Source organism: Hyaena hyaena, unplaced genomic scaffold, assembly GCF_003009895.1.
Source record: "Hyaena hyaena isolate Hyena2069 unplaced genomic scaffold, ASM300989v1 scaffold_18, whole genome shotgun sequence".
Taxonomy (NCBI): Eukaryota; Metazoa; Chordata; class Mammalia; order Carnivora; family Hyaenidae; genus Hyaena; species Hyaena hyaena.
Window position 1 is genome coordinate 2,698,266 of NW_024080649.1, and position 27,778 is coordinate 2,726,043.

General features: G+C 39.5%; 1 protein-coding gene and 1 non-coding gene across 2 annotated transcripts in view; both read left to right on the plus strand.

Moving 5' to 3' along the window:
• The window catches only part of TANGO6 (transport and golgi organization 6 homolog), a 190,271-nt gene that overhangs the window by 118,430 nt on the left and 44,063 nt on the right, over window positions 1-27,778 (plus strand). The window contains exon 16 of the mRNA XM_039222251.1: window positions 24,502-24,653. Within this exon, the coding sequence (XP_039078182.1) occupies window positions 24,502-24,653 (152 nt within the window). The remainder of the gene's footprint in view (window positions 1-24,501; window positions 24,654-27,778) is intronic.
• Window positions 22,556-22,662, plus strand: LOC120225485. The gene has a single exon (XR_005526820.1). It is a non-coding gene; the product is annotated as a U6 spliceosomal RNA (small nuclear RNA).

Sequence of the window (27,778 nt, forward strand, 5' to 3'; positions counted from 1 at the left end):
TAGTTATACCATTTTACATTATGACCAACGATGTATGAAAGTTCCAGTGGCTCCATGTCCTCACTCACCATCCCTTTAACAATACTTTTTTTTTTTCTTTTTAGTTTTTAGCCATTTTAGTGGACCTATAGTGGTGTCTCACTATGGTTTTAATTTGTATTTCCCTGATGATTAATTATGTTGATCACATGTCTTTTTATTTTTTATTTAAAAATTTTTTTTAATGTTTTATTTATTTCTGAGTGAGAGAGAGAGACAGCGTGAGCAGGGGAGGGTCAGAGAGAGAGGGAAACACAGAATCAGAAATAGGCTCCAGGCTCTGAGCTGGCTGTCAGCACAGAGCCCGACACGGGGCTCAAACCCATGAACAGTGAGATCATGACCTGAGCCAAAGTCGGACGCTCAACTGACTGAGCCACCCAGGCGCCCCAGTCACATGTCTTTTTATGTGCTCACTTTTCTATTCATGTATCTCTTTTGTGAAGTAACTTTTCAGATCTTTTTCCATTTTTAATTGTATTATTTATTTTTCTTGAGTTGTAAGGGTGCTTTATGTGAATGGATACAAGTCCTTTGTCAGATATATGTATTGTGAACATTTTCTCCCAGTCTTTTCTTAATGGTGTCTTTGAAAAAGCAGACATTAATTTTTTTGATGAGACAATATTTATTATATTATTAAGTAAATATTCAAAAACGTAACATTAGGTTATATTTATAGCTCGTTTAAAGCTTTAAAAACAAACACATTTACTTTTTTTTTTTAATTTATGTATTTTGAGAGGGACAGTGTAAGTGTGCGTGCACAAGCAGGGGTAGGGGCAGAGAGAGAGGAGAGAGAGAATCCCAAGCAGGCTCCGCACTATCAGTGTGGAACTTGATGAAGGGCTCTATCCCACGTACTTGAGAGATCATGACCTGAGCCAAAATCAAGAGTTGGATGCTTAACCATCTGAGTCATTCAAGTACTCCCATAATTAAAATTTTAATGCCAACAGAAAAAAAAAATTTATAATAGTATTTTAATGTGATATATCATGCTTTGCTAAAATTAAATCACCGTCCACAGTGTGAATATTTTGATGTTACGGTGGAGAATTCTTTTCTCCATGCCCAATTTATTATGTGTTGCAAGATAAACCCTTACTCCCATATATTCCTTCTCTATAAACTACTGCAAAACCTTTGGGTTCTGAAGTCAGGCTGCTTGCATTCAAATCCCTGAGTTTTGAATGTCTGACCATAAGCAAGCTACTTAACACCTCTGTGCCTCAGTTTCCTCATCTGTAAAATAATCATACTAATAACCCCTACTTCATAGAGCTGTTGTGAGGCTTACAGGAGTTAATAAGATTAAAATGCCAGGTATATAATAAGCACTGGATGCTATTTATTACCTCAAGCTCTAAGTGTTAACTCTGTAGGGACTGAAGAAGCCTCAGGCAAATTGGGACACCAGACAGCAGTGGGTAGAATTTCAACTTTATCAGGATAACAGGAACTGAACCCAAACCAGGCTTCTAGAATAAAGCCAGGGACCAAGTGTATACTACCCCCACTCATGTATAAGAACAAAAGCTACAGTTACCACTGGGAACAAGCTTCTCTCTTGGAAGATCAACAAAGACACACCTACCACCAGACCCACCTCACCAGTGACTAGGACTTATTTCTAGTAATGTTTCAAGGATGAAGGCCCCTGAAGTAAAACTGCTTCTGAATTGGGTCACCTGCATCATCAGTTTCTTCTTTCTACTAAATTATTTCCATCTATATATAAACATTACTTAATATATTTTAAACAAATAAACAAAAGACTTCTCAGAAACCCATATCCCCTTCTAACTATTGCCCCATTTCTCTGGTCCCTTTCATAGTAAAACTCTTAGAAAAAGTTGTCTGGATTTGTTTGCTGCACTTCCTCCCTTAGCATTTTCTTCCTAGGTCACTCCGATGGTACTTTCATCCTCAACATTTCCTTATCCACCAAAATATTGAAAAAGCCATTGACCCCTTCTTTATCCTCACATTACCTAATTGTCCGGTAGCATACAATGTGTTTGGCCACCACTTCCTTTTTGAAGTACCTTCCTCTTCAGGCCTCCCAGACAATAGAGTTGCTTGATTCTCCTCTTATCTCTCTCTTCCGTAGTCTTCTTTGCTGATTCCTTCTCCACTACCAGATCTCCGAAGATCAGAATCCTTTAGGGTGGTATCCTTAGTCTTCTTCTCTCTTCATGCACACAGTGCTACTCATTTCCTGGCCAGTCTAGCTAGAGGTTTATTGATTATTTTTGCAAAGAGCCAGCCTTTAATTAACTTTCTCTCTTCGTTATCTATTGCTGTGAAACACATTACCTCAAAACTTACCAGATGAAAATAACATTTATCTCACAGTTTCTGTAACTCAGGAATCTGAGCATGGCTTAACTGGGTGTCTCAACCTCGATGACTCTCATAAAGCTGCAGTTAAGATGTTACCTGGGCTGTGGTCTCATCTGAAGAATAAACTGAGAACAGAGCCATTTTCAGACTCACTCACATGGTTGGTAGGATTTAGCTGTTTGCAGGCTGTTGGACTAAGGTGTCAGTACTTTACTAGTTGTTGACCTGCAGCCTCCCTCAGTTCTTTGCCATATGGGTCTCTCCGTAGGGTAACGTACAGCATGGCAGCTGGCTTTCACCAGATTGAGCAAGCAGGAGAACAAGAGAGGACAAGCAAGATGAAATGGTAGTCAAACAGTCTGTTTGTTATAAGCGAGTCACTCGGTTTAGCCCTAATTCAAGAGGAAGGAATTACAGAAGCCATGAATATTAGGAAATGAGAATCATAGGGTGCCTTCTCATTTTAGAGGTTGCCTACAACACTTCCTTCTATTAACTTTTGGTTTAATTTGCTTACTTTCTAGTTTTTTAAAGTGAAAGCTTAGATCACTGATTTTGGACCTTTCTTTTTTTCTAAAGTAAGCATTAAAACTACAAATTATCCCGTAAGAACTATCTTACCTACGTTTCCTAAATTTTGTGCAGCAGCTGAAATCTCAGTTCATTCTTTTAGCCTTAGCTGCAAGCTGCTTTGAATCTGGTCTCTGCATTCGGCACATTCCCCTGCGATTGAAAAGAGGCAGTGGGAAGTTGTATTCACACACCTGAATCCTTACCTAACTCATATATCCTTGTCCTACATGTTTGCTGCTTTAGGAGTAAATAAAACTAAAAGAGAAGAAATCAGGGGCGCCTGGGTGGCTTAGTCGGTTAAGCGTCCGACTTTCGCTTAGGTCATGATCTCGCGGTTCGTGGGTTTGAGCCCCGCGTCGGGCTCTGTGCTGACTGCCAGCTCAGAGCCTGGAGCCTGTTTCAGTCTGTGACTCCCTCTCTCTCTGACCCTCCCCTGCTCACGCTGTCTCTCTCTCTCTCTCTCTCCTAGAAATAAATAAAACATTAAAAAAAAAAAGAGAAGAAATCAGAGGTGCCAGCCTGGCTCATTTCGTAGAGCATGTGACTCTTGATCTTGGGGTTGTAAGTTTCAGCCCCGTGTTGGGCATACAATTTACTTTAAAAATTAATTAATTAAAAAAGAGAAGGAATCGTGATTCTCATTCATCTTCAAACTCAGACCAGGTTCCATGGCCTGGCTTAGTTCAAGAAACCCAAATCATAAACAGCCACATGTGCTGTATTTGGACTTCTGTTAACCTTAAATGGAAGCCACTGAAAGGTTTTAAGAAGGGAAGAATTGATGATAATTACATTTTAGCAGAATCACTTTGGCTGCTCAGGAAGGATGAGAGTATGACAAGACTAGAACCAAGGAAACCTGCTTGGAATGTTGTTCGGGCAATCTGGGCAAGAGATGCTGGTGGATACCCAGCCAGGGGTTACGTGTGACAAAGAAGGAGAAAAGATGTCCCCAGATAGGAAAGAAAGCAGGAGACAGAGAACAGAACAAAAGTGGAAAGCATGTGGAACAAATTAAGAAATGTCTCTCTACAGCAAGTTGTGTTAAGTGCCTTGGGAAAGTTAAGTCTAGATAGAGAATGGGGCAGAGCACTGAAAGCTGGATAGAGGAGTTTGGATTTGATATGATGGGCATTTAGGAATCGCTATAAATTCTTAAGAAAGGAAGCAACATGAGAGGTGTGTAGGTGTGGTTGGCAGGGGCTTAGAAGGTGGATGAAGAGGGGCACCTGGGTGGCTCAGTCAGTTAAGCATCTGACTTTGGTCAGGTCATGATCTCGCGGTTCATGGGTTTGAGCCCTGCATCGGGTTCTGTGCTGGCAGCTCAGAGCCTGGAGCCTGCTTCAGATTCTGTGTATCCCTCTCTCTCTCTGCCTCTCCCCTGTTCATGCTCTGTCTCTGTCTCAAAAATAAACTATAAAAAAATTAAAAAAAAAAAAGAAGATGGTTGAAGAAAGGAGAGCCTAGAGCAAGACAGACCACTGGGAAGCCTGCTGTGGTATTCCTTGGCACAAAGAGATGAGAATGGTGAGAAAAAGTAAAAATTATAGGCAATTCAGAGCAAGAAATGAGAGACTCATCCTTTTAATTTTTTAACATTTAGTAGAGATGCAGTTATAATCTATCCAGAAACTGTTAATCTCCTAGAAATGTTGAGAGACTCAAATGGAATAATATATGTGGTATACTTTACAAATATTTGGGTGTCAAATCCAGCTGGTTGCCTGTCTTTGTGACACACTACAAGCAAGAATGGTTTTCACATTTTTAAATGGTTGAGAGGCACCAGGCTGGTTCAGTCAGTAGAGCATGCAACTCATGATCTTGGAGGTTTAAGTTTGAGCCCCACATTGAATGTAGAGATTATTAAAAAATAATAATAATAACAAAGCCTAAATAGTTGAGGAGGGGAGCAAAAAATAATCTTCTGTGATGTGGTAAGAATATGAAATGCAAATTTCAGTGTCCTTTAATAAAGTTTTATTGAAACGGTCATGCTTATTTGCTTATATATTGTCTGTGGCTACTTTTGCACTACAATGGCAAAGTTGAGTAGTTACACAGAAGTTGTATGGCTCTCAGAGCCAAAAGTATTTACTCTTTGACTCTTTACAGAAAGTCTGCTGAACTCTATTCTAAGGTAACTATTATCCCAGTACATAAATTTGTTTCTTTGACACCCTTTCACTGATTGCTTTTCAGTGGAACCTCTTTGGAAGTGACTCATCTTTCCAAATCATTCTTTTTTTTTTTTTTTTTTTTTTCATTTTTATTTTAAAGAGAGAGCATGCGAGCTGGGGAGAGAGGCAGAGGGAGGGAGGGAGAGGGAGAGAGAGAGAGAGAGAGAGAGAAGATCTTAATCAGGCTCTTCGCTCAGAACAGAGCCCAACATGGGGCTTGATCTCACGACCCAGGGATCATGACCTAAACCAAAATCAAGAGTCAGACACTCAACTGACTGAAACACCCAGGCACTCCTCCAAATCATTCTTAAGTACTTTCCCTCCCCAAAACCAAACTTTGTATTCTAAACAGCAGAAACCTTACCTTTTATAATTATTTTTCTTTAAATAGATTTGAGTAGATACTGCATTTCTTTTCTGAGAATCACCAACTGCAAGAATCATTAGCTCAGGAGATACAAGATGCCAGTGGCAAGGGCCCTTTCTGCAAAGATAATGATATAATTATACTTGAATGCTTCAGCGTTTTCTTCTGCTATTTTTATTTTCAGTGTCTTCATACTTTTGTCTTCTCATCTGACTCCCCTATTCCAATTTAGAGCATTCATTTGGATCCTTCAGTGTCTATGTGAAAGGATACAGGACAGCGAAGCATCTGATTCTGTCTTTGCAGGTCTTGAAATAGATTCTTGCATTCACTTTGACTTACGGACTTACAAGAGCGTACACCAACAATCTCATTAAAAGATAATATTCCCTTCAGAAAGAAATTGTAACTTAATTTTCCTTTTGTTTGACCCGATGTAGTAGAGATTGATTCCGTAACGCTTGAGGAATGTTCTGTTAATAATTCAAACATGAAATTATATTCTCAGGCCACAGGCTTCCTAATTTGTGTTTGTCAATATTATGAGGCTAACACATACTTGGGCATGCTTTAACGAGTTAGAACATTTATGAAACAAATTAAATTAATTAAGTCAGTGGCATGGTTTTAATACTTTCATCATTTCAGAATTGTAAAGAGCATCTCCTTCATTTAAAATATCTAGCTTTTTTTCTTCTTTCATCTTTTAAAATAACTTGCCATAAACCTGGAACTCTTCCTTCCTTGTGATCACATTTCTGGGCTTTCGTTTGTTAATTCTGCCCTTCAAGAAAAGTCCAGGAGCACCTGGATGGCTCAGTCAGTTAAGAGTCTGATTCTTGGCCTCAGGTCGGGTCTTGACCTTAGAGTCATGAGTTTGAGCCCCATGTTGGGCTCTGTGCTGGGCCTGAGGTCTACTTTAAAAAAAAAAAAAAAGGATAAAGAAAATTCCACCACGTTTCTGAAGTCTGTTACTGTCTCAAGCACATTTTATAGGAGAACTACTCTGTCTTGTCAGTAACACACAAGGGTGGAGCCAATTATTGCAGATTTTCCTTGTAGGGGGACTTTGTGTAAACTGATAGTTTATACACTGATTAAACCAATCTTGAAGTTCAGTGAGCTGATGAAATGGAATGAGTAACCTAGTTAATACATAACTATAGAAGTCTTGGCATCCCCTGTTTCAAACTTTCTTTGTTTCCATGTTACTTCAGTTCATTGAATTGCCAAAAGTCCATTGGTACAAAGCATTTCCTGTACATTGTTTTACTTTGTCCAAAAGCTATTTATCTGTGGTTCTTATTTGCACATCGCTCTGTCATTTGAAGACAAGGAAAGAAAACATCCTTGTGCCTGTTGAAGTGTTAGGTCGGGTCTCTACTTCTCCCATTACCTTCACGTAACTCTTTTTTCCTTCTCCTTTCCCATTTAAAACTTCTCTCTACAGATCCCTACATAGGTTTGACCATCACTAAAAGTAATCAAATTTCAGAAATTATCTCACCATTAAATCTTTATTGTTCCTTCCCAGCTTATAAAAAGGAGGTAGCAGGTATATTAATATTTACTAAGGGATGGATGGCAAACCTCCCATTGTGCTGCCCTTCTTGGGATGACTTTGCATTTTAAATAAAGAGGCTCTGTAGCCCAAAGAAATGATGTTGTAATTATTAAATAGATTCCAAAGCAGTATAATCTGCTAAGAAAGGAACTGTTAGGAGACGAGACGGTCTCTCTGCCTCTTTAAAACATACCTGGGAGGTCACTTGCACCCATAATAGCCCCACTAACAGGTTTGTTTTTATTTAATAACTTGTCCCACAGGGACAAGGGTCTTCCTCTGGTTATATCTAAGCCTGTCAAGGTCTGTCTGCATACAATTTGACATCAACCATCCCTGCTTCTCTGCTGTGTGATGAAGTACGATGAAACTAGACCCAGGAAAGGGAGGGCTAAGAATCCCGGAAATCTTTGCTAACCTACTCATAGCTCAGGGTCACGTCTTGGTTACATTACCTTAAAAAGGATAACAGTATGAATGAAAAACCAAAAGCAGCAGATCAACAATTAGCCGCAGGGAGAAATGTGGGTCCTGACATGTAGACACCAGCAGGGGGAAATCTATCCAGGGACTACCCAGCATTCTTGCCTAGTGACTCCTGTGACGTGCCTCCCTGGCAAGTCCTATCAAGACTAGACGGCTTTGGCTCCAGCTCTCTGCAGTGCCCTAATATGTGCATCAGCTTTAGGGGTTCAGCCACTTTCACAAAGCCACTTGTCAGTCATCTCCTACTGTTAGGAAATCGGAAGTATTCAGTTCTTTTCCACTTCGAAAATGGTAAAGAAGAGGGGAAGTTTTTTTTGTTCTTCTCTTCAGTCTAGAATTAATATGATTCCAGCCTTTACACAAGACAATTAAGTGACAATTCTGGTGTTTGCCCATGGACCAGAGGAACTAATTCCCATTACACCCTATTGCTTATACACCGTTTTAACAACTAAGTCCTTGGCTTCTCTTCTGCCTTTGCTTTATAAGGTTAAAGAAAGAAAGATGAAATTGCAAGGACTGAAATGTCAGAGATATGGTGGAAGAACCCGTTGGCCACATTTATATCCTTTGTTTCAGAACGGAAGTTCCTGCTGATCTTAATGGAGAGCCAAGTAAATGTCCTGATGGCAGTAGAAAAAAACTTCTGCCTGGAGACAAGAGCCTGATCTTGAAAAATTGCCTGTCCTTCAGTACCTATGTGACCGCAGATCAGCCTGTTTTAAACTTTCCTTTCCTTGTTTGTAATACAGTTAGTAATATTTTTTTCCCCACCTACCTCAGATTCTTATGAGATTCAAACAAGATGATAGGCACACAGGGCTTTGTAGATAAAGAGGCTTACAAGTGCACACAATACTGTTTTATTCCACAGCATTTTATGTATGTATGTATGTATGTATGTATTTACTTTTAATGTTTTATTTTTTTTTAATATTTTTATTTATTTCTAGGAGAGAGAGGGAGAGAGAGACAGTGTGAGCAGGGGAGGGTCAGAGGGAGAGAGGAAGACACAGACTCTGAAATAGGCTCCAGGCTCTGAGCTGACAGTCAGCACAGAGCCTGACGCGGGGCTCGAACCCACGAACCGCGAGATCATGACCTAAGCGAAAGTTGGACGCTTAACCAACTAAGCCACCCAGGCGCCACAGTGTTTTATTTATTTCTGAGAGAGAGAGAGAGAGACACAGTGTGAACAAGGGAGGGTCAGAGAGAGAGGGAGATACAGAACCCGAAGCAGGCTCCAGGCTCTGAGCTAGCTGTCAGCACAGAGCCCGACACGGGGCTCAGACCCACAAACCGTGAGATCATGACCTGAGCCGAAGTTGGATGCTTAACCAACTGAGCCACCCAGGTACCCCCACAGCATTTTATATCTGTAACTACATAATTTATCTTAAATAAAATCTCTCCCATGATTATCAAGGGCTATGTGGAGAAGGGAAACAGAAATCCGAAAAGAGATCCCCAGAGCTGCAGGGGAAATTCAAGGCTAAAAAGTAATTGTTGTTAATAGATAAAATTTACCTCTGAATTTTTTTAATGATGAATTTCATCAAAATTTAATTGCATTTAAATTATTTAATTCTCTAAATGGCTTTTGGAGAGGAAATCCTGCCTGTCAGAATCTGCCTTGTCAATCAAATCTCCTTCTGACCTTGACAGAAATTATAATCTCTGTTGACTCTGGTCCACACATGGCAATAACTTGGATTCATGAGGTGTTACAAGAAACTAGTAATTCTCCTACTGTATTTCTTTCAGTAGTTATGTAGCATTCTAGGCTCTGAAATGCAAGGAAACGAAGGAAACGAGTACCTGTTAAGGAAGATTTAATAGGGTACATGGACAGAATTAGATTTATATTTTATCTTCTGTTTCCTTATTGATTGGGCAGCAGTATTTCTGTGAGGGTATTTGGCTGTCCATGATGTTTCCCCTAAGGATCTATTCATTTTCATTCTAGAACAAGTGGGAATTCAAGATGAGAGGAAAAGTAGTTCCTCTGGATTCTTTTTTGGTAACTGATTTAGTGAAATTAGGTATATATTGTGTCATTTAACTGTCCTACACCTTTACTTTTTTTCTCCTCAGAATATCTAATATAAAAACCAAAAGTACAGAGAGTACCATCTCGTGAAGAGGAAGAGCATATTTGAACTGGTCGGATTATGGGGGAGTTGGGGGGAGGCGGTTAAAAGACTGTAATGGAGATCTGGGAGCCTGCGAAGATAAGATTAAAATTCACAGATATGCAGAGAAAGACCAGTTCCCTATCTCTACTTGAGTCTGGTCCATATAGGGAAAGGAAAAAAGAGCAGAAGAGATTTGGTTTGGACAAAATAAAAAGCCTAGAGCACAACGGTTTTTAAATATTTGCAGGAGGTCTTAACTATCCCTGGGTTAATGTTTGTCAGATGTGGTTTGGCACAGCCTTACCTCAAGATAGGATATTGGACCAAATGGCTAACTACATATAGGACATCTAGGTTTAAGTCTTCAATATTTTTCTTGCCTCGTTTAAGAGACTTGAATTACACTAATATTAAAAAAAAAAAACCTGATGAGGTGAAAGTTAATTTAGAATGTTTTTAAAAATGTCACCCATTAAACTGCCAGCTCTGAAGTTAGAAAAGACTGAAATTGTATTGGCATCATCTTTTACTGACAAATAAGGAAGCAAAGAGCTGGCAGAAGCCGAGCCATTCACAAAGCAGTGGGAGAGCTCTGGGTTCTGCTTCACTGGTGGTCAAGGGCAGCATCTGGTTCCTGTAGTGGGCATCTCATCAAAGCGTCTCCTGCCTCATGTTTGAAGGGAACGGCCATTGTGATTTGTCTGTAGAATTCACCTGAAGCCTCTGGTCTCTGAGCTTTCAGAAGGCAGAAGTGTGTTTCACATCAGATTCTGCATATATATATATATATATGCATATATACTTCTTCTCTTCTAGTATGTGAAGATTTTTATAGAAGTTATTTATTTTTTTTCCAGCTTTATTGTAAAATAGATTCTTGGGTTCTCCTACCACTCCTAGTTTCAAAACTTGCTTTTTTAAAAAAGCAGCATTATTGAGATTATAATTCATTCACCATATAATTCACCCATTGGCAATGTACAATTAAAAATTTTTTTGTGTGTTCACAAGGTTGTGCAACCGTCATCACAATAAACTTTAGGAATTTTATTACTCCAAAAGAAACCCTCTACATACCATTACCAGTCAGGCAATCATAAATGTACTTTCTGTCTCTAAGGATTTACTTACTGCTGACGTTTCCTATAAACTAAATCATACACATGTGTTGTTTGTGTGTCTGTCTTCTTTCACTTAACATGATGATTTCAAAATTCATCTATGGTGCAGGATGTATCAGTACTTCATCCTTTTTTTTTTTTTTAATGTTTATTTATTTTTGAGGGAGAGAGAGAGACAGAGCATGGGGGAGGGGGGAGGCGGTGTAGAGAGAGGGAGACACAGAATCCAAAGCAGGCTCCAGGCTCTGAGCTGTGAGCACAGAGCCCAATGCGGGGCTCAAACTCTTGAACTATGAGATCGTGACCTGAGCTGAAGTCAGATGCTTAACTGACAGAGCCACCCAGGTTCCCCTGTACTTCATTCCTTTTTATTGACAAGTAATATTCCACTGAATGGATATACCATATTTTTAATCAGCTATCCCAGGGGACTATAACAAAGGGCATACAACAAGGTGACTATGAAGAAGAATAGGAAGGGTCACATCATAGAGGGCATGAAGGACTTGAACAATGAGGAGGGAATAATGCAAAATGGTTCAGCCACTTTGAAAGCCAGTTTGGTGATTTCATATAAAACTAAACATAGTTTTACCACATAATCCAGCAATCGTGCTCCTTAGTATTTACCCAGATGAGTTGAAACCTTACATCTGCACAAAAACCTGCATGTGTACGTTTCTTTTATTCTTTTTTAATTTTTTAAGTTTGTTTATTTTGAGAGAGAAAAAGAGAGGGGAGAGGGGCAGAGAGAGAGAGAATCCCAAGAAGGCTCCAAACTGTCAGCATGGAGCCCTGTGTGGGGCTCAAACTCACAAACTGTGAGATCACGACCTGAGCCAAAATCAAGAGTCAGATGCGTGACTGAGCCCCTGAGGCTCCCCTGCATGTGTATGTTTATAGCAGCTTAATTCGCAATTGCCAAGACCTGGAAGCAACCAAGACGTCCTACAGTACGTGAATGGATAAATTGACTATGGTAGATCCAGACTGGAAATTTTTCAGCACGTAAAAGAAATGAGCTATCAAGCCATGAAAAGACATAGAGAAACCTTAAAAGCCTATTTCTAAGGGGTGCCTGGGTGGCTCAGTTGGTTATGCATCCAACTTCAGCTCAGGCCTTAGTCTCATTGTTAGTGGGTTAGAGCCCAACATTGGGCTCTGCCCTGGTGGCGTGGAGCCTACTTGGGATTCTCTCTCTGCCCTGCCCCTACTCGCTCTCTCTCAAAATAAATAAATAAACTTAAAAAAAAAAAAAAGCCTATTATTAAGTGAAAGAAGCCAGTCTGAAAAGCTTACATACCATATGATATTGTTGGAACAATATGACATTCTGGAAAACTGTGGAGACAGTAAGATCAGTAGTTGCCGGGGGTTAGCTGAAAGGGAGAGATGAGTAGGCAGAGCATAGGATTGTTAGGTCATGGAAACTGTTCTGTGTGATATTGTAATGCTGGATCCTTGCCCTTCTTTCTACGTTTGTCCATCCACACAGTGTGCATCACCAGAGTGAACCTTAATGTAAACTGTGGGCTTTGGCTGGTAATGATCTGTTGATGTAAGTTCATCATTTGAAACAAACATATGGCCCTGGTGCAGAATGTTGTTAGTGGAAGAGTCAAGGAAAGAGAGGGGAAAGGGGGTATATGGGGACCCTGTGCTTTCTGCCTAATTTTTCTATGAACCTAAAGCTGCTCTAAAAAATAAAGTCTATTTAAAAAAAAAAGTATTATCAGGGGCACCTGGCTGGCTCACTTGGTAGAGCCTGTGATTCTTGAGCTCAAGGTCAGGAGTTCAAGCCCCATGTTGGGTGTGGAAACTACTTAAAAAAAAAAAAAAGGCATTATCAGTTTTCCGTTGTTCAAATCCTTACCTTCATGCCCTGTGTGGTTTGATGTTGAGTATTTCCGATCATATTCACCTTTTAGTGTATCCTTTGATAAGTCACCTAGTGTAGCTGCTATTTCCTGAATATGCCATGCACTTTATTTGCTCTCCCCCCACCACCACCTTGCCTCCATGACTCAGCAGACATAGTTCAATCTACCTGAAGTGCTCTTCCTATCATATCTGTGAAAAATCCTCACCATCCTTCAAAATTCGAGTTGGATGCCACCTCCTCTATGAAGTCTTCCCTGAAGAGAGACTAAATCTCACCCACCCTATTGCTCGCGTGTCACTTGGTAACTGTAGTTGCCTAGAAATAAGAACAAAATCTCCTTCGTTTCTCAGTCTCTAGTGCCCCATGCGGTCCCTCGCACATAGCAGAACCTATTAAATGTTTTCATTAAACTGACTGGTTGGAAGAGCATTTCTCAAACAAGTCTGGAGTTTAAATTCTGATATATTTCAGGGGAGTGTGAATTCTCAAAAAGATTTTTTTAATGTTACATTTTCATTTTAATGATAATTCTGAATCACCTGGATCCACATTATAATCAAGTCGCACTGCACAATTTCAGTGCCCATGTTTTTGTTTGGGAAACTTCGGACTAAAGCATTCCTCAGAATGTATATAAACTTCTGATTACAGAGGAGTGCTGGCTATAGGTGTTCATTCGATCTTTGAAAAATATAACTGGTTTTACTCAGCAATATCTTAACCAGCAAGCTAGGATATTTCTTACTTCCTGTTGCTAAATTGAATAGAATACTTAGGAATGGTTTTATCTGTCTTCATTTCTGTGCCTTCAAAACAAATTTTTTTTAATTAAAAGGAGAGAAGGGAGAGAAGAAAGAAGGACTAAAGGAGTCACCAAACATAAAAAAATGGAGTTTTGATAGGATGGTGTGAGGATTTGGCCAACGGTAGCATTTTCTTTCCTCCCTTTCCCTTTCAGGACCTGTTTCAGTTAACTAAGGGGATGGTTGAGCCCTTGAAATCAGCAGGTCTCCTGGCTCCAAAACTGATTGTGTGAATTCAGATTTGATAGCACCTTTCCACCATGTAAACGTCCCTTGCTGCAGTCATCTCAGCTTCTCCATGAAAGGAATTGGGATCTGATGAATGAATCTATCCGTCTAGACTTAAAGTAGATGGAAAAGCTTGATAAAACAATAGCCAAATTATGAAGACAGCCTAAATGTCCATCCACGGATGAATGGATAAAGAAGATGTGGTTTATCTATACAATGGAATACTACCTGACAATGAGAAAGAATGAAATCATGCCATTTGCAGCAATGTGGATGGAACTGGAAGGTATTATGCTGAGTGAAATAAGTCAGTTAGAGAAGGACGGATACCATATGTTTTCACTCATATGTGGATCTTGAGAAACTTAACAGAAGACCATGGGGGAAGGGAAGGGGAAAAATAGTTACAAACAAAGGGAGGGAGGCAAACCACAAGAGACTCAAATACAGAGAACAAACAGAGGGGGATGGAGGGGTGGGGGAGAGGGGAAAATGGGTGATGGGTATTGAGGAGGGCACTTATTGGGATGAGCACTGAGTGTTGTATGTAAGCCAATTTGACAATAAACTATATTCAAAGAAAGAAAAGAAAGAATGAAAGAAAAGGAAGGAAGGAAAGAAGGAAAGAAAGAGAAAGAAAGAGAGAAAGAGAGAGAGAGAAAGAGAAAAGCTTGATAAAAATCTTCTAAATCCTGGGTGGGTCAGTTGGTTAAGTGTCCAACTCTTGATTTCAGCTCAGGTCATGATCTCATGGTTCATGGGTTCAAGCCACGGGTCAGGCTCTGCACTGACAAGCTCTGCTTGAGATTCTCTCTCTCTCTCTCTCTCTCTCTCCCCCCACTCAAAATAAATAAACTTAAAAATTTTGAAAAATATTTTCCAAATCTGAATTTATTAAGAGTCTTTTTTATATATATAGATAATAATTGGTACGAGTAAGTCATAGGCAGGTCAAAAAGTTTTTCAGCTCTTTTCACTATGCATTTGATTTTTCACCTTTCAAAGCAACTCACTTTCATTAAGTTTGTTCAAACAAATCTAGATCCTTCACTGGTTTCCTTGAACACACAGCTGTGTGCATCTCAGTAAGGCTGATTATTGCTGACTTCCTGAAAAGAACACGGAGATGCAAATAGCCAGGTGTTGTCATCATCATTGCACAAAGTAGAAGTCATCAGAGCTGAACTAAGATAGACCTCTCTGACTAGCATCTACTTGAGGAAGGTCGTAAAAGTGAGCTTGGATTTACCGTGCTCATTTGCCTGAAGCTGCTCAGAAATGCCCAAGGAAAAGACAATGGTCTCTCTAACTTCAGTTCTCGTGGGCATCTCTTAGTCTAAATATTATAGTCCGTGATGAGTATTTTCTGAAGATGGGTGGGGAGGTGGGAAATTCAGAAATCAGTACCATTTTTTTAATAAAAGCCACATAATATGCAGATTTTTAAGCAAACAACAGGATGGTAATGAATGTTGGCTCTTGTCAGGGGACAAGTATGTGCTGCTTTAAAGACAAAAGGTGCATTAGGATTTTGGAATCTTGTGGTTCAAATAAATTTCAAGTGAAGCAACAAGCACATCTCATCTGGATAAAGAAAAATACAAAAAAACAAAAACAAAAGCAAAAATACCCCACCCTAAACCCAGCCCCTCCTGGATGGGATAATTGAGGTTTTGTTGCTTAATCAGAAACTAAGCAATAGGAGCAGGTATCCCAGAGCCTAGGATTTTAGATTATAATGAAATGGGTTAGTCAGTGTTAGGGAAATATACTCAGCATATAAACCCTTCACATGAACTACTACTTTAAATAGTTACTCAACTGTTTTTTTTAATAGGTTGGCTTATGTATACAGATGACTTAGCTCTTTGAGAAAGCCATATGTATATATATATATGCCACATATATATATGCATGCTAATATTATAAGAGTCATGCTGTGTAATAGGCTTTTGTCCCAATTAAAATTGCAGTTAGAAGAGAGAAAATTATTGGGTTCGATTTTTTTCTTTTGTTATAAAATTGATTTTGAACTCTTTAAAAAAACATATACCATCTTAAGTTCTTTTGTTCTGGCAAATCTAACTTTCTTGGCTTTGTGTTGATAGACATCAAACTGACATAGAATTGCTCTACAATTTTATTTGTTTATTTTTGTTTTTAAAGTTCTTTTTTTTTTTTGTTTTGTGGTGGCGGTGGTGATGGGTTTTTTTGTGTGTGTTTTAGTAATCTCTGCATGCAGCATGGGGCTTGAACTTATGACCCCAAGATCAAAAGTTGCATGCTTTTCCAACTGAGCCAGCCAGGCACCCCAAAGTGCTCTACAATTTTAAAGAATATTCCATTTTTCATGTTATATGTTAGAATGCTTTTGGCTATAGATAACAGAAATCCCCAACTCGACTGGCTTAAACAGTAAGGAATGAATCATTTGCACATAACACAAAGTCCAGGAGTGGTTAATTTTTTGGCTTTGTGATATCATTCAAGACCCAGATTCTTTTCATCTTTCTGCTTTGCCAACTTTAGCTTTTGGCTTCATTCTCTAGTCCCTATGGTTTCAAGCTGGCTACAGTAACTCTAAGGTGTCATATTGTTATCATAGCCAGAATCAAAATGTCTTCCAGATTTTCCTTCACACCTCATTGTCCAGACTAGGTCACATGCCCATATATAAATTGATCAGCGCATAGGAATGTGTCCACCATGATTCACTTAGACCAATGAAGGCCTTAGTCTGAATCACATGGGTGATAGTTGGGGCAAGGAGGATGGTAGATACTTGAACAGAATTAGAGTGCTGTTTGCAAGGAAAAATGGGAGAATGACAATGCGATGTGCATAACAATGTGACTTTTGGGATCCCTAAAGATCAAATTAAGTACCTTTTATGTAGGATCTCGAAATTCTCTGCCCGTGTCAAAATGTAGCCCTGGAAGCTATATTCTCTGACTATAGAGAATAGTCTCTATATTCGTTTTGTTCTGCATAGAAACCTGGTCAGGACTGACCACCAGCCTGGACACTAAGATCCAATACAGTCTTGAGAAACTAGCCATATGGCATGGTAGGTGCAAAGAGGAGGGAAGATAAGTCAGAAGCAAGCAGTGGCTCCCAGGAAATGGGAGCAGAGACATAAATCCACAAAGAACACCAGGATTGAGCAAGGATGTGACAAATGTTGGCTGTGTATGTGAGTTTGGGTTGCAGAGAACATGATGGCCAGGCACCTTGAGAACTGCAGAGTGGATAGAGTGTTCCAGCTCTTCTAGTCCCACCTGTGGAAAAGAAAGTAACATGTGAGGGGTGCCTGGGTGGCTCAGTCGGTTAAGCATCTGACTTCAGCTCAGGTCATGATCTTGGAAGTTCACGAGTTCAAGCCCCATATCGGGCTCTGTGCTGACAGCTCAGAGCCTGGAGCCTACTTTGGATTCTTTGTCTCCCTCTCTCTCTGCCCTTCTCCCGCTCTCACTCTCTCTCTCTCAAAAATAAATAAACAGTAAAAATTAAAAAAAAAAAAAAAGAACTATATGGAGATATTTTAAAATAAAAAAAAGATAGAAAAAGAAAAAATAAAGAAAGTAGCATGTGGGCCTGGGGCCTGCTCACTGGGTACAAGGCAGGGCTCTTGAGCAGCTCACCTTCCTACTGCTCCTCTTGGTTCTTAGGTGCACTTGGGGATGGGATTGGTGGAGCATGCAGTTAAATGGATGTTCATTTTGAAAGTAGTAATGAAACTCAGGCAGGGCTGGAATTTATGTAAATGGAACGTTAAATTGTGGTTTTGTTAATGTAATGGTATGTCCTTGACTTTTATGATGGGTCAGGATAAGAAACAGCTGTATGATATCTACATTGAATATCAAACTTCTCCTGTCCATTTGCTCTTCACTTTCACCCCAAAGTCTTCATTACTTGTTCCTTCAGGTCCTCTCCTCTGAGAGCTTTCCCCTGAGCCCTCACCCCTGGCCCTCAGTGTCTTCCACACCTTCCTTATTTTTTCCTCCCAGCCATTTCTGCTGCAGGAAAATGTGTTTACTGTTTATTGTCTTGCTCCCTCCCTAGAAGTAGGATTCATGAAGATGGGACCTTTACCTTCTTTTTCATGTTTTGTTACCTCGACTGAGAATGTACTTGGCGTATTGTAGGTACTCATTTAAGATTTGTTGGAGGAGGGGCTTCTGGCTGGCTCAGTCAGTAGAACATGTGACTCTTGATTTTGGGGCTGTGAGTTTAAGCCCCACATTGGGAGTAGCGTCATCAAAAAAAATTTTTAAACTTAAAAGATTGGCTGGATGAATGAATGAGATACTCTTGATGTTCTTCTGAAAATTTTTCTCTGTTAACAAATTGATGTTCCTTTTCTTAATTGGATAATAAGAATTATATTTCATCTGTTTATGTCTTAGCCACCAGGAATTGATAAGCTAAATTATGGGTTCATTTGCAGTAACGATCCTTAGCTTGGGATATCTGCACTCCCTCACTGTAGAGCTTTTAAAAACACTTATTTGAGTGATACACAATTTCAATGTTATTTATTATGAGTTGCCTCAAATCCTGTGTGGAAATAAACAAGGATTGGATAATAATAAATGCACAGACTGACTAAAGAGTAACAGGGAAAAGTCAAAAGAACATCAGGCTTTTGAGTCTGGATGAATAAGAATACTGGAGCTGTTATTAATAGAAATAGGAACCAGATCAAAACATTACTCATAAAAGTATCTTTCTCTGTCACCATGTTGGGCACATCTCATTCCATTGTTGCTTGGTCGTTTTTTTCCCCCTCTTCCCCCATCAGGCTTTGAATGCCATGAGGGAAAGGACTGTGTCTTTCTTGTTTATGATTGGGTCCCCAGGCCTAGTATAGTGCCTAGCACATATTACCTTTTCTTTACCATTCATTTTTCACTTTAAATCCCTACATTAGTAAACATTCACTTGTTTGCCATCTGCTCTCACCTTTCCCCTCCTTATGGATTTCCAAACTTCTTTTATTTCCCTGTGCCTTCCTTCCCAACAAGGAAACTTCATTCCTTTAACAGCAACAGCCTCCCTCCAAGGATGATAAATGTGAGCTTCTTCCTTTTCCAGAATTTCCCTTGATTATACCAAAGGTGACTCATCAACTCATAGATTCTTACAACTGGAAGGGATCCGAGAAACATCTTGTCTAATCGGCTTATCTCTAGTTGGTCCAGAGAAGTGAACCAAATTGCCCAAAGTCACACTGCTAGTTGGCAGCCAGGGCCAAAACTAGAACACACATCTCCTAACTCTGGATCTATTCTCACCTACAGAACAAGCAGGTTCCTTCCTAAAACCAGAAAGGAAAAGTTACTACAGCAAAAGTAGAAACATAGGTTTTCCTCTTAGTTGGAAACATCTCAGATACAATCAGTATGTTATAGGAGTTAAGTGTCAAACTACCTAACTTTGATCTTGGGTGTATTTGCTCTATGGACAAGTTATTTAAATCTTCTCTTTTAGTATATCCTTTCTGTCATTTTTCTATACATGTGTATATTCCATATGCATATTTAAATCTGTAAGTTTGGTTTGTTGATAGTGAGATAAGTTGCATCTGTGCATTTTTACATACAATACTGGTTCTGTTAGTTCCTTTTGCTTTAACAGTGTCTTAAGGGACCTTTCTATATTAGTGCATGTAATTCTGTCATTTTCTTTTTAATGACTGTATAATATTCCATAATATATATGTTTACTTAACCATTTCCATATTAATTAACATTACATTCTCATTTTTCACTATTACAATTCTATAGTCAGATATCCTTGTGCATATATGTGACTCCCTCTTCAGGACTGGTATTCAGAAATGCAAACACTAGGTCTTAGAGTAGGCACAACGTCCCTCTATTCTGAAAACAGGCTGTGGCTGAGTTACTGCTAACTCAGTTTCTGCAATGTACAGTCATGTTGACTGGGCACGGCATGAGTCTTTTGACTGCCGATAGTATATTAGGAACTGGGAGACTTTTAGAGAAATTTCTCCTTCATCTTTATCTCATACTGTATGAAAAATGTATCATGTTCCTGACCTTGAGGGAAAACGAAATCAAAACAGTCACTTCCTCCCCCTTCCAGGTGACTGAGATTAGTAAAATTAGGGTCTCCAAGCAACCTCTGCTTCACTCTGTGATGACATTTACCACAGCACTGTAATTGTTGGTACTTATCTGTTTGTACTCAGCTCCTAAACTTTGGGCTTCCTAAAGGGTAGAGTTTATGTCTATGTTTTTTATCCCTGTAACATTAGCATGATACCTAGCACCTAATTTTGTTTTTTTGAATAAATTAATGAACTCAATTCAACATTAGCATTTGTTGAGTACTTCACACATACAAAGATTACTGAGAACTGATGGAAAGGAAGTTCTGCCTTCAAGAGATTTAGTCTAATGGGAGAAATAGATGCTGAAAACCTCTAGGAATCAAGGCATTAGTGACACATGTGATATAAGTTCAAAGAACTGTAGAACTTCCTAGGAGGACTAATTAAGGCTGACTGAAGAAGTTTTCACAAAGGAAGTAGCATTTGAGGTAAGCCTGATAGAAGTTGGTGATTTTTTTATGATTTATCATTTTGGTGATTAAGAATAGGTGAATTTAAGCAATGTTTTGGAAACCATTTTGTCACCTTCTAGATAGATGTCATGTAACAGGACTACCAAAAGGCTTGGGGCGTCTAGGTGGCTCAGTCGGTTAACTGTCTGACTTTGGCTCAGGTCATGATCTCGCCATGTGTGTGTTTGAGCCCCATATCGGGCCCTGGCATTTCAGAGTCTGGAGCCTGCTTCAGATTCTGTGTCTTCCTCTCTCTCTGCCCCTTCCTCACTCACTCTCTGTCTCTCTCAAAAATAAATAATTTTTTTTTTAAAAAAAGTCTATGCTTCAGATTCTGTGTCTCCTCTCTCTCTGCCCCTGCCCTGCTCATGCTGTCTCTCTCTCTCTCAAAAATAAACAAAACATCAAAAAAAAAAAAAAAGGCTAAAAGTGGAGGATTATACTTGAGTTCTAGAACTAGAGCCTCAGAACCTAGATCAAGCCAAAACAACTTTAGCTCTTGGTATACCTGTGGAGGAAGAAGTTGTTTCCACATATAAAATGTCAATTCTGAATGTCTTAACATGCTATTTCTCTTCTTTTCAAATAAAACAAAAGCTTCTCTTGACACACACCTCTACCTTGACCAGCCGCCACCCCATTTCTTTGATTTGCTTTGCTGAAAAACTCCTTAAGTCATCTTTCTGTCTCTGGTTCTACTATACTGTCTTAAACCCACTTCTAGGAATAGCATACAGAACCCAGAAATGGACCCACAACGGGGTGCCTGGGTGGCTTAGTCGGTTAAGCATCTGACTGTCGCTTAGGTCATGATCTCGCAGTTCGTGGGTTCGAGCCCCGCATTGGGCTCTATGCTGACTGCCAGCTTGGAGCCTGGAGCCTGTTTCAGTCTGTGACTCTCTCTCTCTCTGACCCTCCCCTGCTCACGCTGTCTCTCTCTCTCTCTCTCTCCTAGAAATAAATGAAACATTAAAAAAAAAATTAAAAAAAAAAAAAGAAAGAAATGGACCCACAAATATATGGCCAACTAATCTTCAACAAAGTAGGAAAGACTATCCAATGGAAAAAAGAATCTCTTTAGTAAATGGTGCTGGGAGAACTGGACAACAGCATGCAAAAGAATGAAACTGGACCACATTCTTACACCATACATAAAAATAAATTCAAAATGGATGAAAGACCTAAATGTGAGACAGGAAACCATCAAAACCCTACAGGAAAAAAAATAGACAGCAACCTCTTTGACCTCAACCATAGCAACTTCTTGCTAGATATGTCTCCAGAGGCAAGGGAAATAAAAGCAAAAATGAAATATTAGGAACTCATCAAGATAAAAAAGCTTCTGCACAGCGGCACCTGGATGGCTCAGTCACTTAAGCATCTGGCTCTTGGTTTTGGCTCAGGTCATGATCTCATGGTTTGTGAGTTCAAGCCCCATGTTGGGCTCTGTGCTGACAGTGTAAAGCCTGCTTGGATTCTCTCTCTCTCAATCTCTCTGCCCGTTACCCCCCCCCCTTTCAAAATAAATAAATAAACTTAAAACACTTCTGTACAGCAAAGGAAACAGTCAACAAAACTAAAAGGCAACTGATGGAATGAGAGAAGATTTGCAAATAACATATAGGATAAAGAAGTTCTCAAACTCAACACCCAAAAAACAAATAATCCAGTGTAGAAATGGGCAAAAGACATGAATAGACTCTTCTCCAAAGAAGACATCCAGATGCCCAACAGACACGTGAAAAAATGCTAAACATCACTCATCATCAGGGAAATACAAATTAAAACCATAATGAGATACCACCTCACACCTGTCAGAATAGCTAACATTAACAACTGAGACAACAACAGATGTTAGCAACGATGCAGAGAAAGAGAATCTCTTTGGCACTGCTGGTGGGAATGCAAACTGGTGCAGCCTCTCTGGAAAACAGTATGGAGGTTCCTCAAAAAATTAAAAATAGAACTACCCTACAACCCAGCAATTGTACTACAGGTATTTATCCAAAGGATACAAAAATGCTGATTTGAAGAGGCACATGCACCCCAGTGTTTACAGCAGTGCTATAAACAATAGCCAAATTATGGAAAGAACCCATATATCCATCCACTGATGAGTGGATAAAGAGATGGTACAATGAAATATTACTTGGTGATCAAAAGAATGAAATCTTGGGGCACCTGGGTGGCCCAAAACAAAAGAAGTAAATGTTACTTAAAAACAGTTGAGCCAAGTGCTCGCTTCGGCAGCACATATACTAAAATTGGAACGATACAGAGAAGATTAGCATGGCCCCTGCGCAAGGATGACACGCAAATTCGTGAAGCGTTCCATATTTTTATAGAACTCCCCTATGACCCAGCAATAGCACTGCTAGGAATTTACCCAAGGGATACAGAAATGCTGAGCCATAGGAGCACATGTACCCCAATGTTCATAGCAGCACTCTCCACAATAGCTAAAACATGGAAAGAGCCTAAATGTCCATCAACAGATGAATGGATCAAGAAGATGTGGTTTATCTAAACCATGGAATACTACATGGCAATGAGAAACAATGAAATCTGGCCATGTGTAGCAACATGGAAGGACCTTGAGGGTGTTATGCTGAGTGAAATAAGTCAGGCAGAGAAGGACAAATATCATATGTGTGCACGTATAGGAGGACTAGGAGGAACTTAACAGAGGACCAACCGGGAGAAGAAGGGCGGAAATGGTGGGGGAAAGGGAGAGAGGCAAACCATGAGAGACTCTTGAATGCTGACAAAAACTGAGGACTGATGGATGTGGGGGGGAGGAGGGATGGGCATGGAGGAGGGCACTTGTGGAGATGAGCACTGGGTGTTATGTGGAAACTAATTTGACAATAAACTATTTGTAAAAAAAAAAAAAAAAAAAAACAGTTGAGCCAAACAAAAGAAGTAAATGTTACTTACTTCTCTTTCTGCCTCTCCCCTGTTCATAGTATCTCTCTCAAAAGTGTATAAATATTTTTTAAAAAGAACTTTTTAAAAAGTATTTTAAGGGGGACCTGGGTGGCTCAGTCAGTTAAGCATCCGACTTCAGCTCAGGTCAGATCTCACGGTTCATGGGTTCGAGCCCGGCATCAGGCTCTGTGCTGACAGCTCAGAGCCTGGAGCCTGTTTTGGATTCTGTGTCTCCCTCTCTCTCTGCCCCTCCCCCACTCATGCTCTGTTTCTCTCTGTCTCAAAAATAAATAAAGTATAAAAAAAATTTTTTTAAAGTATTTTAAGAGTATTTTTTAGGGACGCCTGGGTGGCTCAGTCAGTTAAGTGTCCAACTTCACCTCAGGTCATGATCTCACGGTTCGTGGGTTCGAGCCCGGCATCAGGCTCTGTGCTGACAGCCAGCTCGGAGCCTGGAGCTGTTTCAGGTTCTGTGTCTCCCTCTCTCTCTGAACCTCCCCTGCTTACGCTCTCTCTCTCTCAGAAATAAATAAAACATTAAAAATTTTTTTTAAAATATTTTTTAAAAAGAATGAAATCTTGCCATTTGCAATAACATGGATGGAACTAGAGTGTATTATGCTTAGTGAAATAAGTCAGAGAAAGACAAATACATGATTTCACTCATATGTAGAACTTAAGAAACAATAGTTGAACATAAGGAAAGGGAATGAAAAATAAGACAAAAACAGAGAGGGAGGCAAATCGTAAGAGACTCTAAAATCAAGAGAACAAAATGAGGGTTGCTGGAGGGAAGGGGGGGATGAGCTAAATGGGTGATGGGCATTAAGAAGGGCACTTGGTGGGGTGAGCACTGGGTACTCTATGTAAGTGATAAATTCCTGGGTTCTCCTCCAGAAACCAATACTACACTGTATGTTAACTAACTTGAATTTAAATAAATTAACTTAAAAAAACCCACTTCTCTTGTGCTCTTACCCCTACCAGTCCATCAAAACTGTTCTCATTGGGGTCAACAGTGACCGCATTGTTACTCAGTCTGATGGTCAAATTATTATTAATGGGCTAATCATTAGTTTTCTTCCAACATGATATTAAATATTCTTTCAGTGCATGATCTCTAATGTTTGGTGATGCAAGTACTTTGCAAAGTATAAAACACCATACAATACACCATGATAGTATCATTATTCCTTCTTTAAGAACCTGAAAATTTTATAACGATTTTGATTTTTTTTTTTTTTACCTATAGGGGACATGGTCTCAAAGTACAGAGAACCTTTGATCCACACATTCCTGAGGGGAGCAAGAGATCGAGATAGTGCTCACAGGGCCAGCAGCTTATCTAACCTTGGAGAATTGTGCCGGAGGCTGGACTTCCTGCTGGGCTCTGTGGTTCATGAGGTACCGTGTGTTGGTTGTTTTTCTGATGCTTCTTTTTACTTGGACGTGTGCTATAGCTTGGGATTGAGAGTCAGATCTGTGTTGTTTTTGTTTTTGTTTTTGTTTTCCAAATCAGGTAAATCATTGAACCTACCTCAACCTCACTAGTCTTATATATATATTGGAAGTTATATTCATAAGAATTTTGTCTTGCAAGTGACAAGAAGTCACCTTAACTTACCTTATGTATTTAAAGAGGGTTGAGGGGTGCCTGGGTGGGTCAGTCAGTTAAGCATCCAGCTCTTGGTTTCTGCTCAGGTCAAGATCTCATGGTTCATGGGTTCGGGTCCTGCACTGGGCTCTGTGCTGACAGCTTGGGATTCTCTCTCTCTCTTTTCCTTTCTCTCTGTCCCTCCCACGTGCATGCTTTCTCTCTCTCTTTCAAAATAAATAAACTTAAAAAAAGGAAGAAGTAGGGGCGCCTGGGTGGCTCAGTCAGTTAAGCATCCAACTTCGGTTAAGGTCATGATATCATCATTTGTGAGTTCGAGCCCCGCATCGGGCTCTGTGCTGACAGCTCAGAACCTGGAGCCTGCTTCGGATTCTGTGTCTCCCTCTCTCTCTGCCCTTCTGTCACTCATGCTCTGTTTCACTCTGTCTCAATAATAAACAAACATTTAAAAAAATGGGGAAAAAAGATGTTACTTAGAAAAAAAAAAGATTATAACAATTCCAAGATAGCTACCATAGTTGAAGAGACTTCAAGGAAGAGCAGACAGAACTCTACCCTGGGTCTCTGGGCCATCTGTGAGCTCGTCTCTGTTCACAAAGAGATCCCAGGTATATATTCCAATTGGCCCTCTTTGGTCAGAGGTGCCCTGTATTTAGGGGGACGAGATTATTTACCAGAAAAGACTAATTAAGTTCCATGTTTTGTTTACCACTTTACACCTAGTAACTGGTATATAGTAGGTAAAGGATGAATGGGCAGCCGTGTAGGATGTTGACACTGGACCCTCCTCCTGGTTTCAGAGTTTCTGAGTTAATGAAATGTGCATCTTGCTGTTGTCCTCTACGAACATCTTCCTCTAGCTCCTTAAATTTTATCTTTGCCCTCACATTTATTTAGTCATCAATATATTAATATGTATCTTGACTTCCTACTATGTGCTAGGCACTCTGCTATTTAAAGATAATGCTGGACAGAAAAAGATAAGTTAACATGTGGCCAGGAGTCTTTTTATTACCAATGCACTTGACTGTGTTAAATCTTTATTTGGAAGACAATAGCTTGTAAATTATAAATATATAAATTTTAAAAAGTGTATATTACCTTTTTATTTATGAGAGACCAGATCTCTTATATAGAGCACATAACTTCACTAGAACAAAAACTTCCAAACTGTAATACTAGCTTCTTTCTTCAGACCATGTTGACAACAAATCTTAAGAAGTTCCTAGTGAGAAGGAATTTTCTTTGATGTCATGATTGTGTCTTATCAGTAAGCAGAGAAATATACCTGTGGATGTACACATACACTTGAATTTATGGCTTTTCCTGATTCCTGGGCTTTGTAGGCTTTGTTTCATTGATAGTAATGAATGAAACTTACTACTCATGCCCTTAAATTCCAATTTCGGATTTTTTTTTCCAACTTAGGGTTTTTAAAAAAGCTATGCATCAGTCACTTCCTCTCCTTTAACTCTTCCATGAGGAACATACCTCTATGCCCAATTTTTTATATATTTTTTCTCTTTTTTTTTAAAGTTTGTATTTGAATTCCAGTTAGTTAACAAATAGTGTAATATTCATTTCAGGTGCAGAATTTAGCAACTTGACACTTACCATACAACACCCGGTGCTCATCACAAGTGCCCTCCTTAGTCCCTGCCACCCATTTATGTGTCTATTTTTTAAAATTTAGAAATAATGATTATTACCAGCTTAAAACCTTAGAGGGCTCTACTGTATGTGAACCATTAGAAACCTGATCTTCGGTGGTTTGGGATGTCACTCATCCAAAGAACGAATCTCTTGTCCTTTAGTATATGAACTTGTAACACAAGAGAAGGCATTTGCGGGTCTATTTTGCTTATGTTGTCTAAAGATTTCAGCCTATTATAACTTCTCTGGGTCAAATATGGAAGCAGTTCCTACATTTTTCCCTAGTTATTTGGTATCTTCATATGACTCAACCCAAACCAAGCCATAAGCTGTGATATGAACCAAACCCAAACATTATTATTTTTACTAACATCTTTATTGAGATGGAAGTCACATACCATATAAGTCACCTATTTAAAGGGTACAATTCAACTGCACTTAGTATATTTTGCAGTGTTGTGCAAGCATCACAAAAATTTTTAAAACATAGCTGTGAATGGAATAAAAATTGACCCTGGATCCCAAGTGGATCAGCTCAGGTTTGACATGTTCCCATACATTTTCTAAAACCAATGACCCCAAACAATACCTGAACATAATGGTCTTCTCTGAACCAAAAACCTGAGACCAAGTTTCTTTACGAGTCCCTAGACTCTTCCCTTTTTCTCTCTTACGGAAACAGTAGCATGCTGGTGGCATATGATTTCCTATCAGGGTGTTAGAGAAATTTCTTGGTTTGGTTGTTTGAAAAACTGAACTAAAGCAGGTTTTTATATCTCTCTGGAGAGCCACCTGACCTGTTGAAAGAGAATGACGTTTCCAAGTGCACTTGGGGATGGGAATCAGTGAGGGCCTAGCTCCTCCACCTACTTACCTGCATTCATTTGAGCACACACGACTTAGACTCTGAACTCAGTGTCTGACTTAGAAAATAGGATTAAAGAGGCGCCTGGCTGGCTCAGTCAGTAGAGAATGCAACTCTTGATCTCAGGGTCGTGAGTTCAAGCTCCATGTTGGGGATAGAGATTACTAAAAACTGGGAAGGATTAAAATGCCTACGATGAAGGATTGTTACAAAGATCTAGAGATAATGTATATGTGGAAAATAAGAAAAAGCAGAGGAGGATAAGGGTGGCCAGCATTGTAGTGTTGGGTGGAGGGGAGGTTGTAGTGTTAAACAGGGTTTCAAGGTTCGAAGCTCATTGAGAAGGTGACATTTGAATAAAGATTTTGCTTGAGTTTTTTGTTTTGTTTTGTTTTT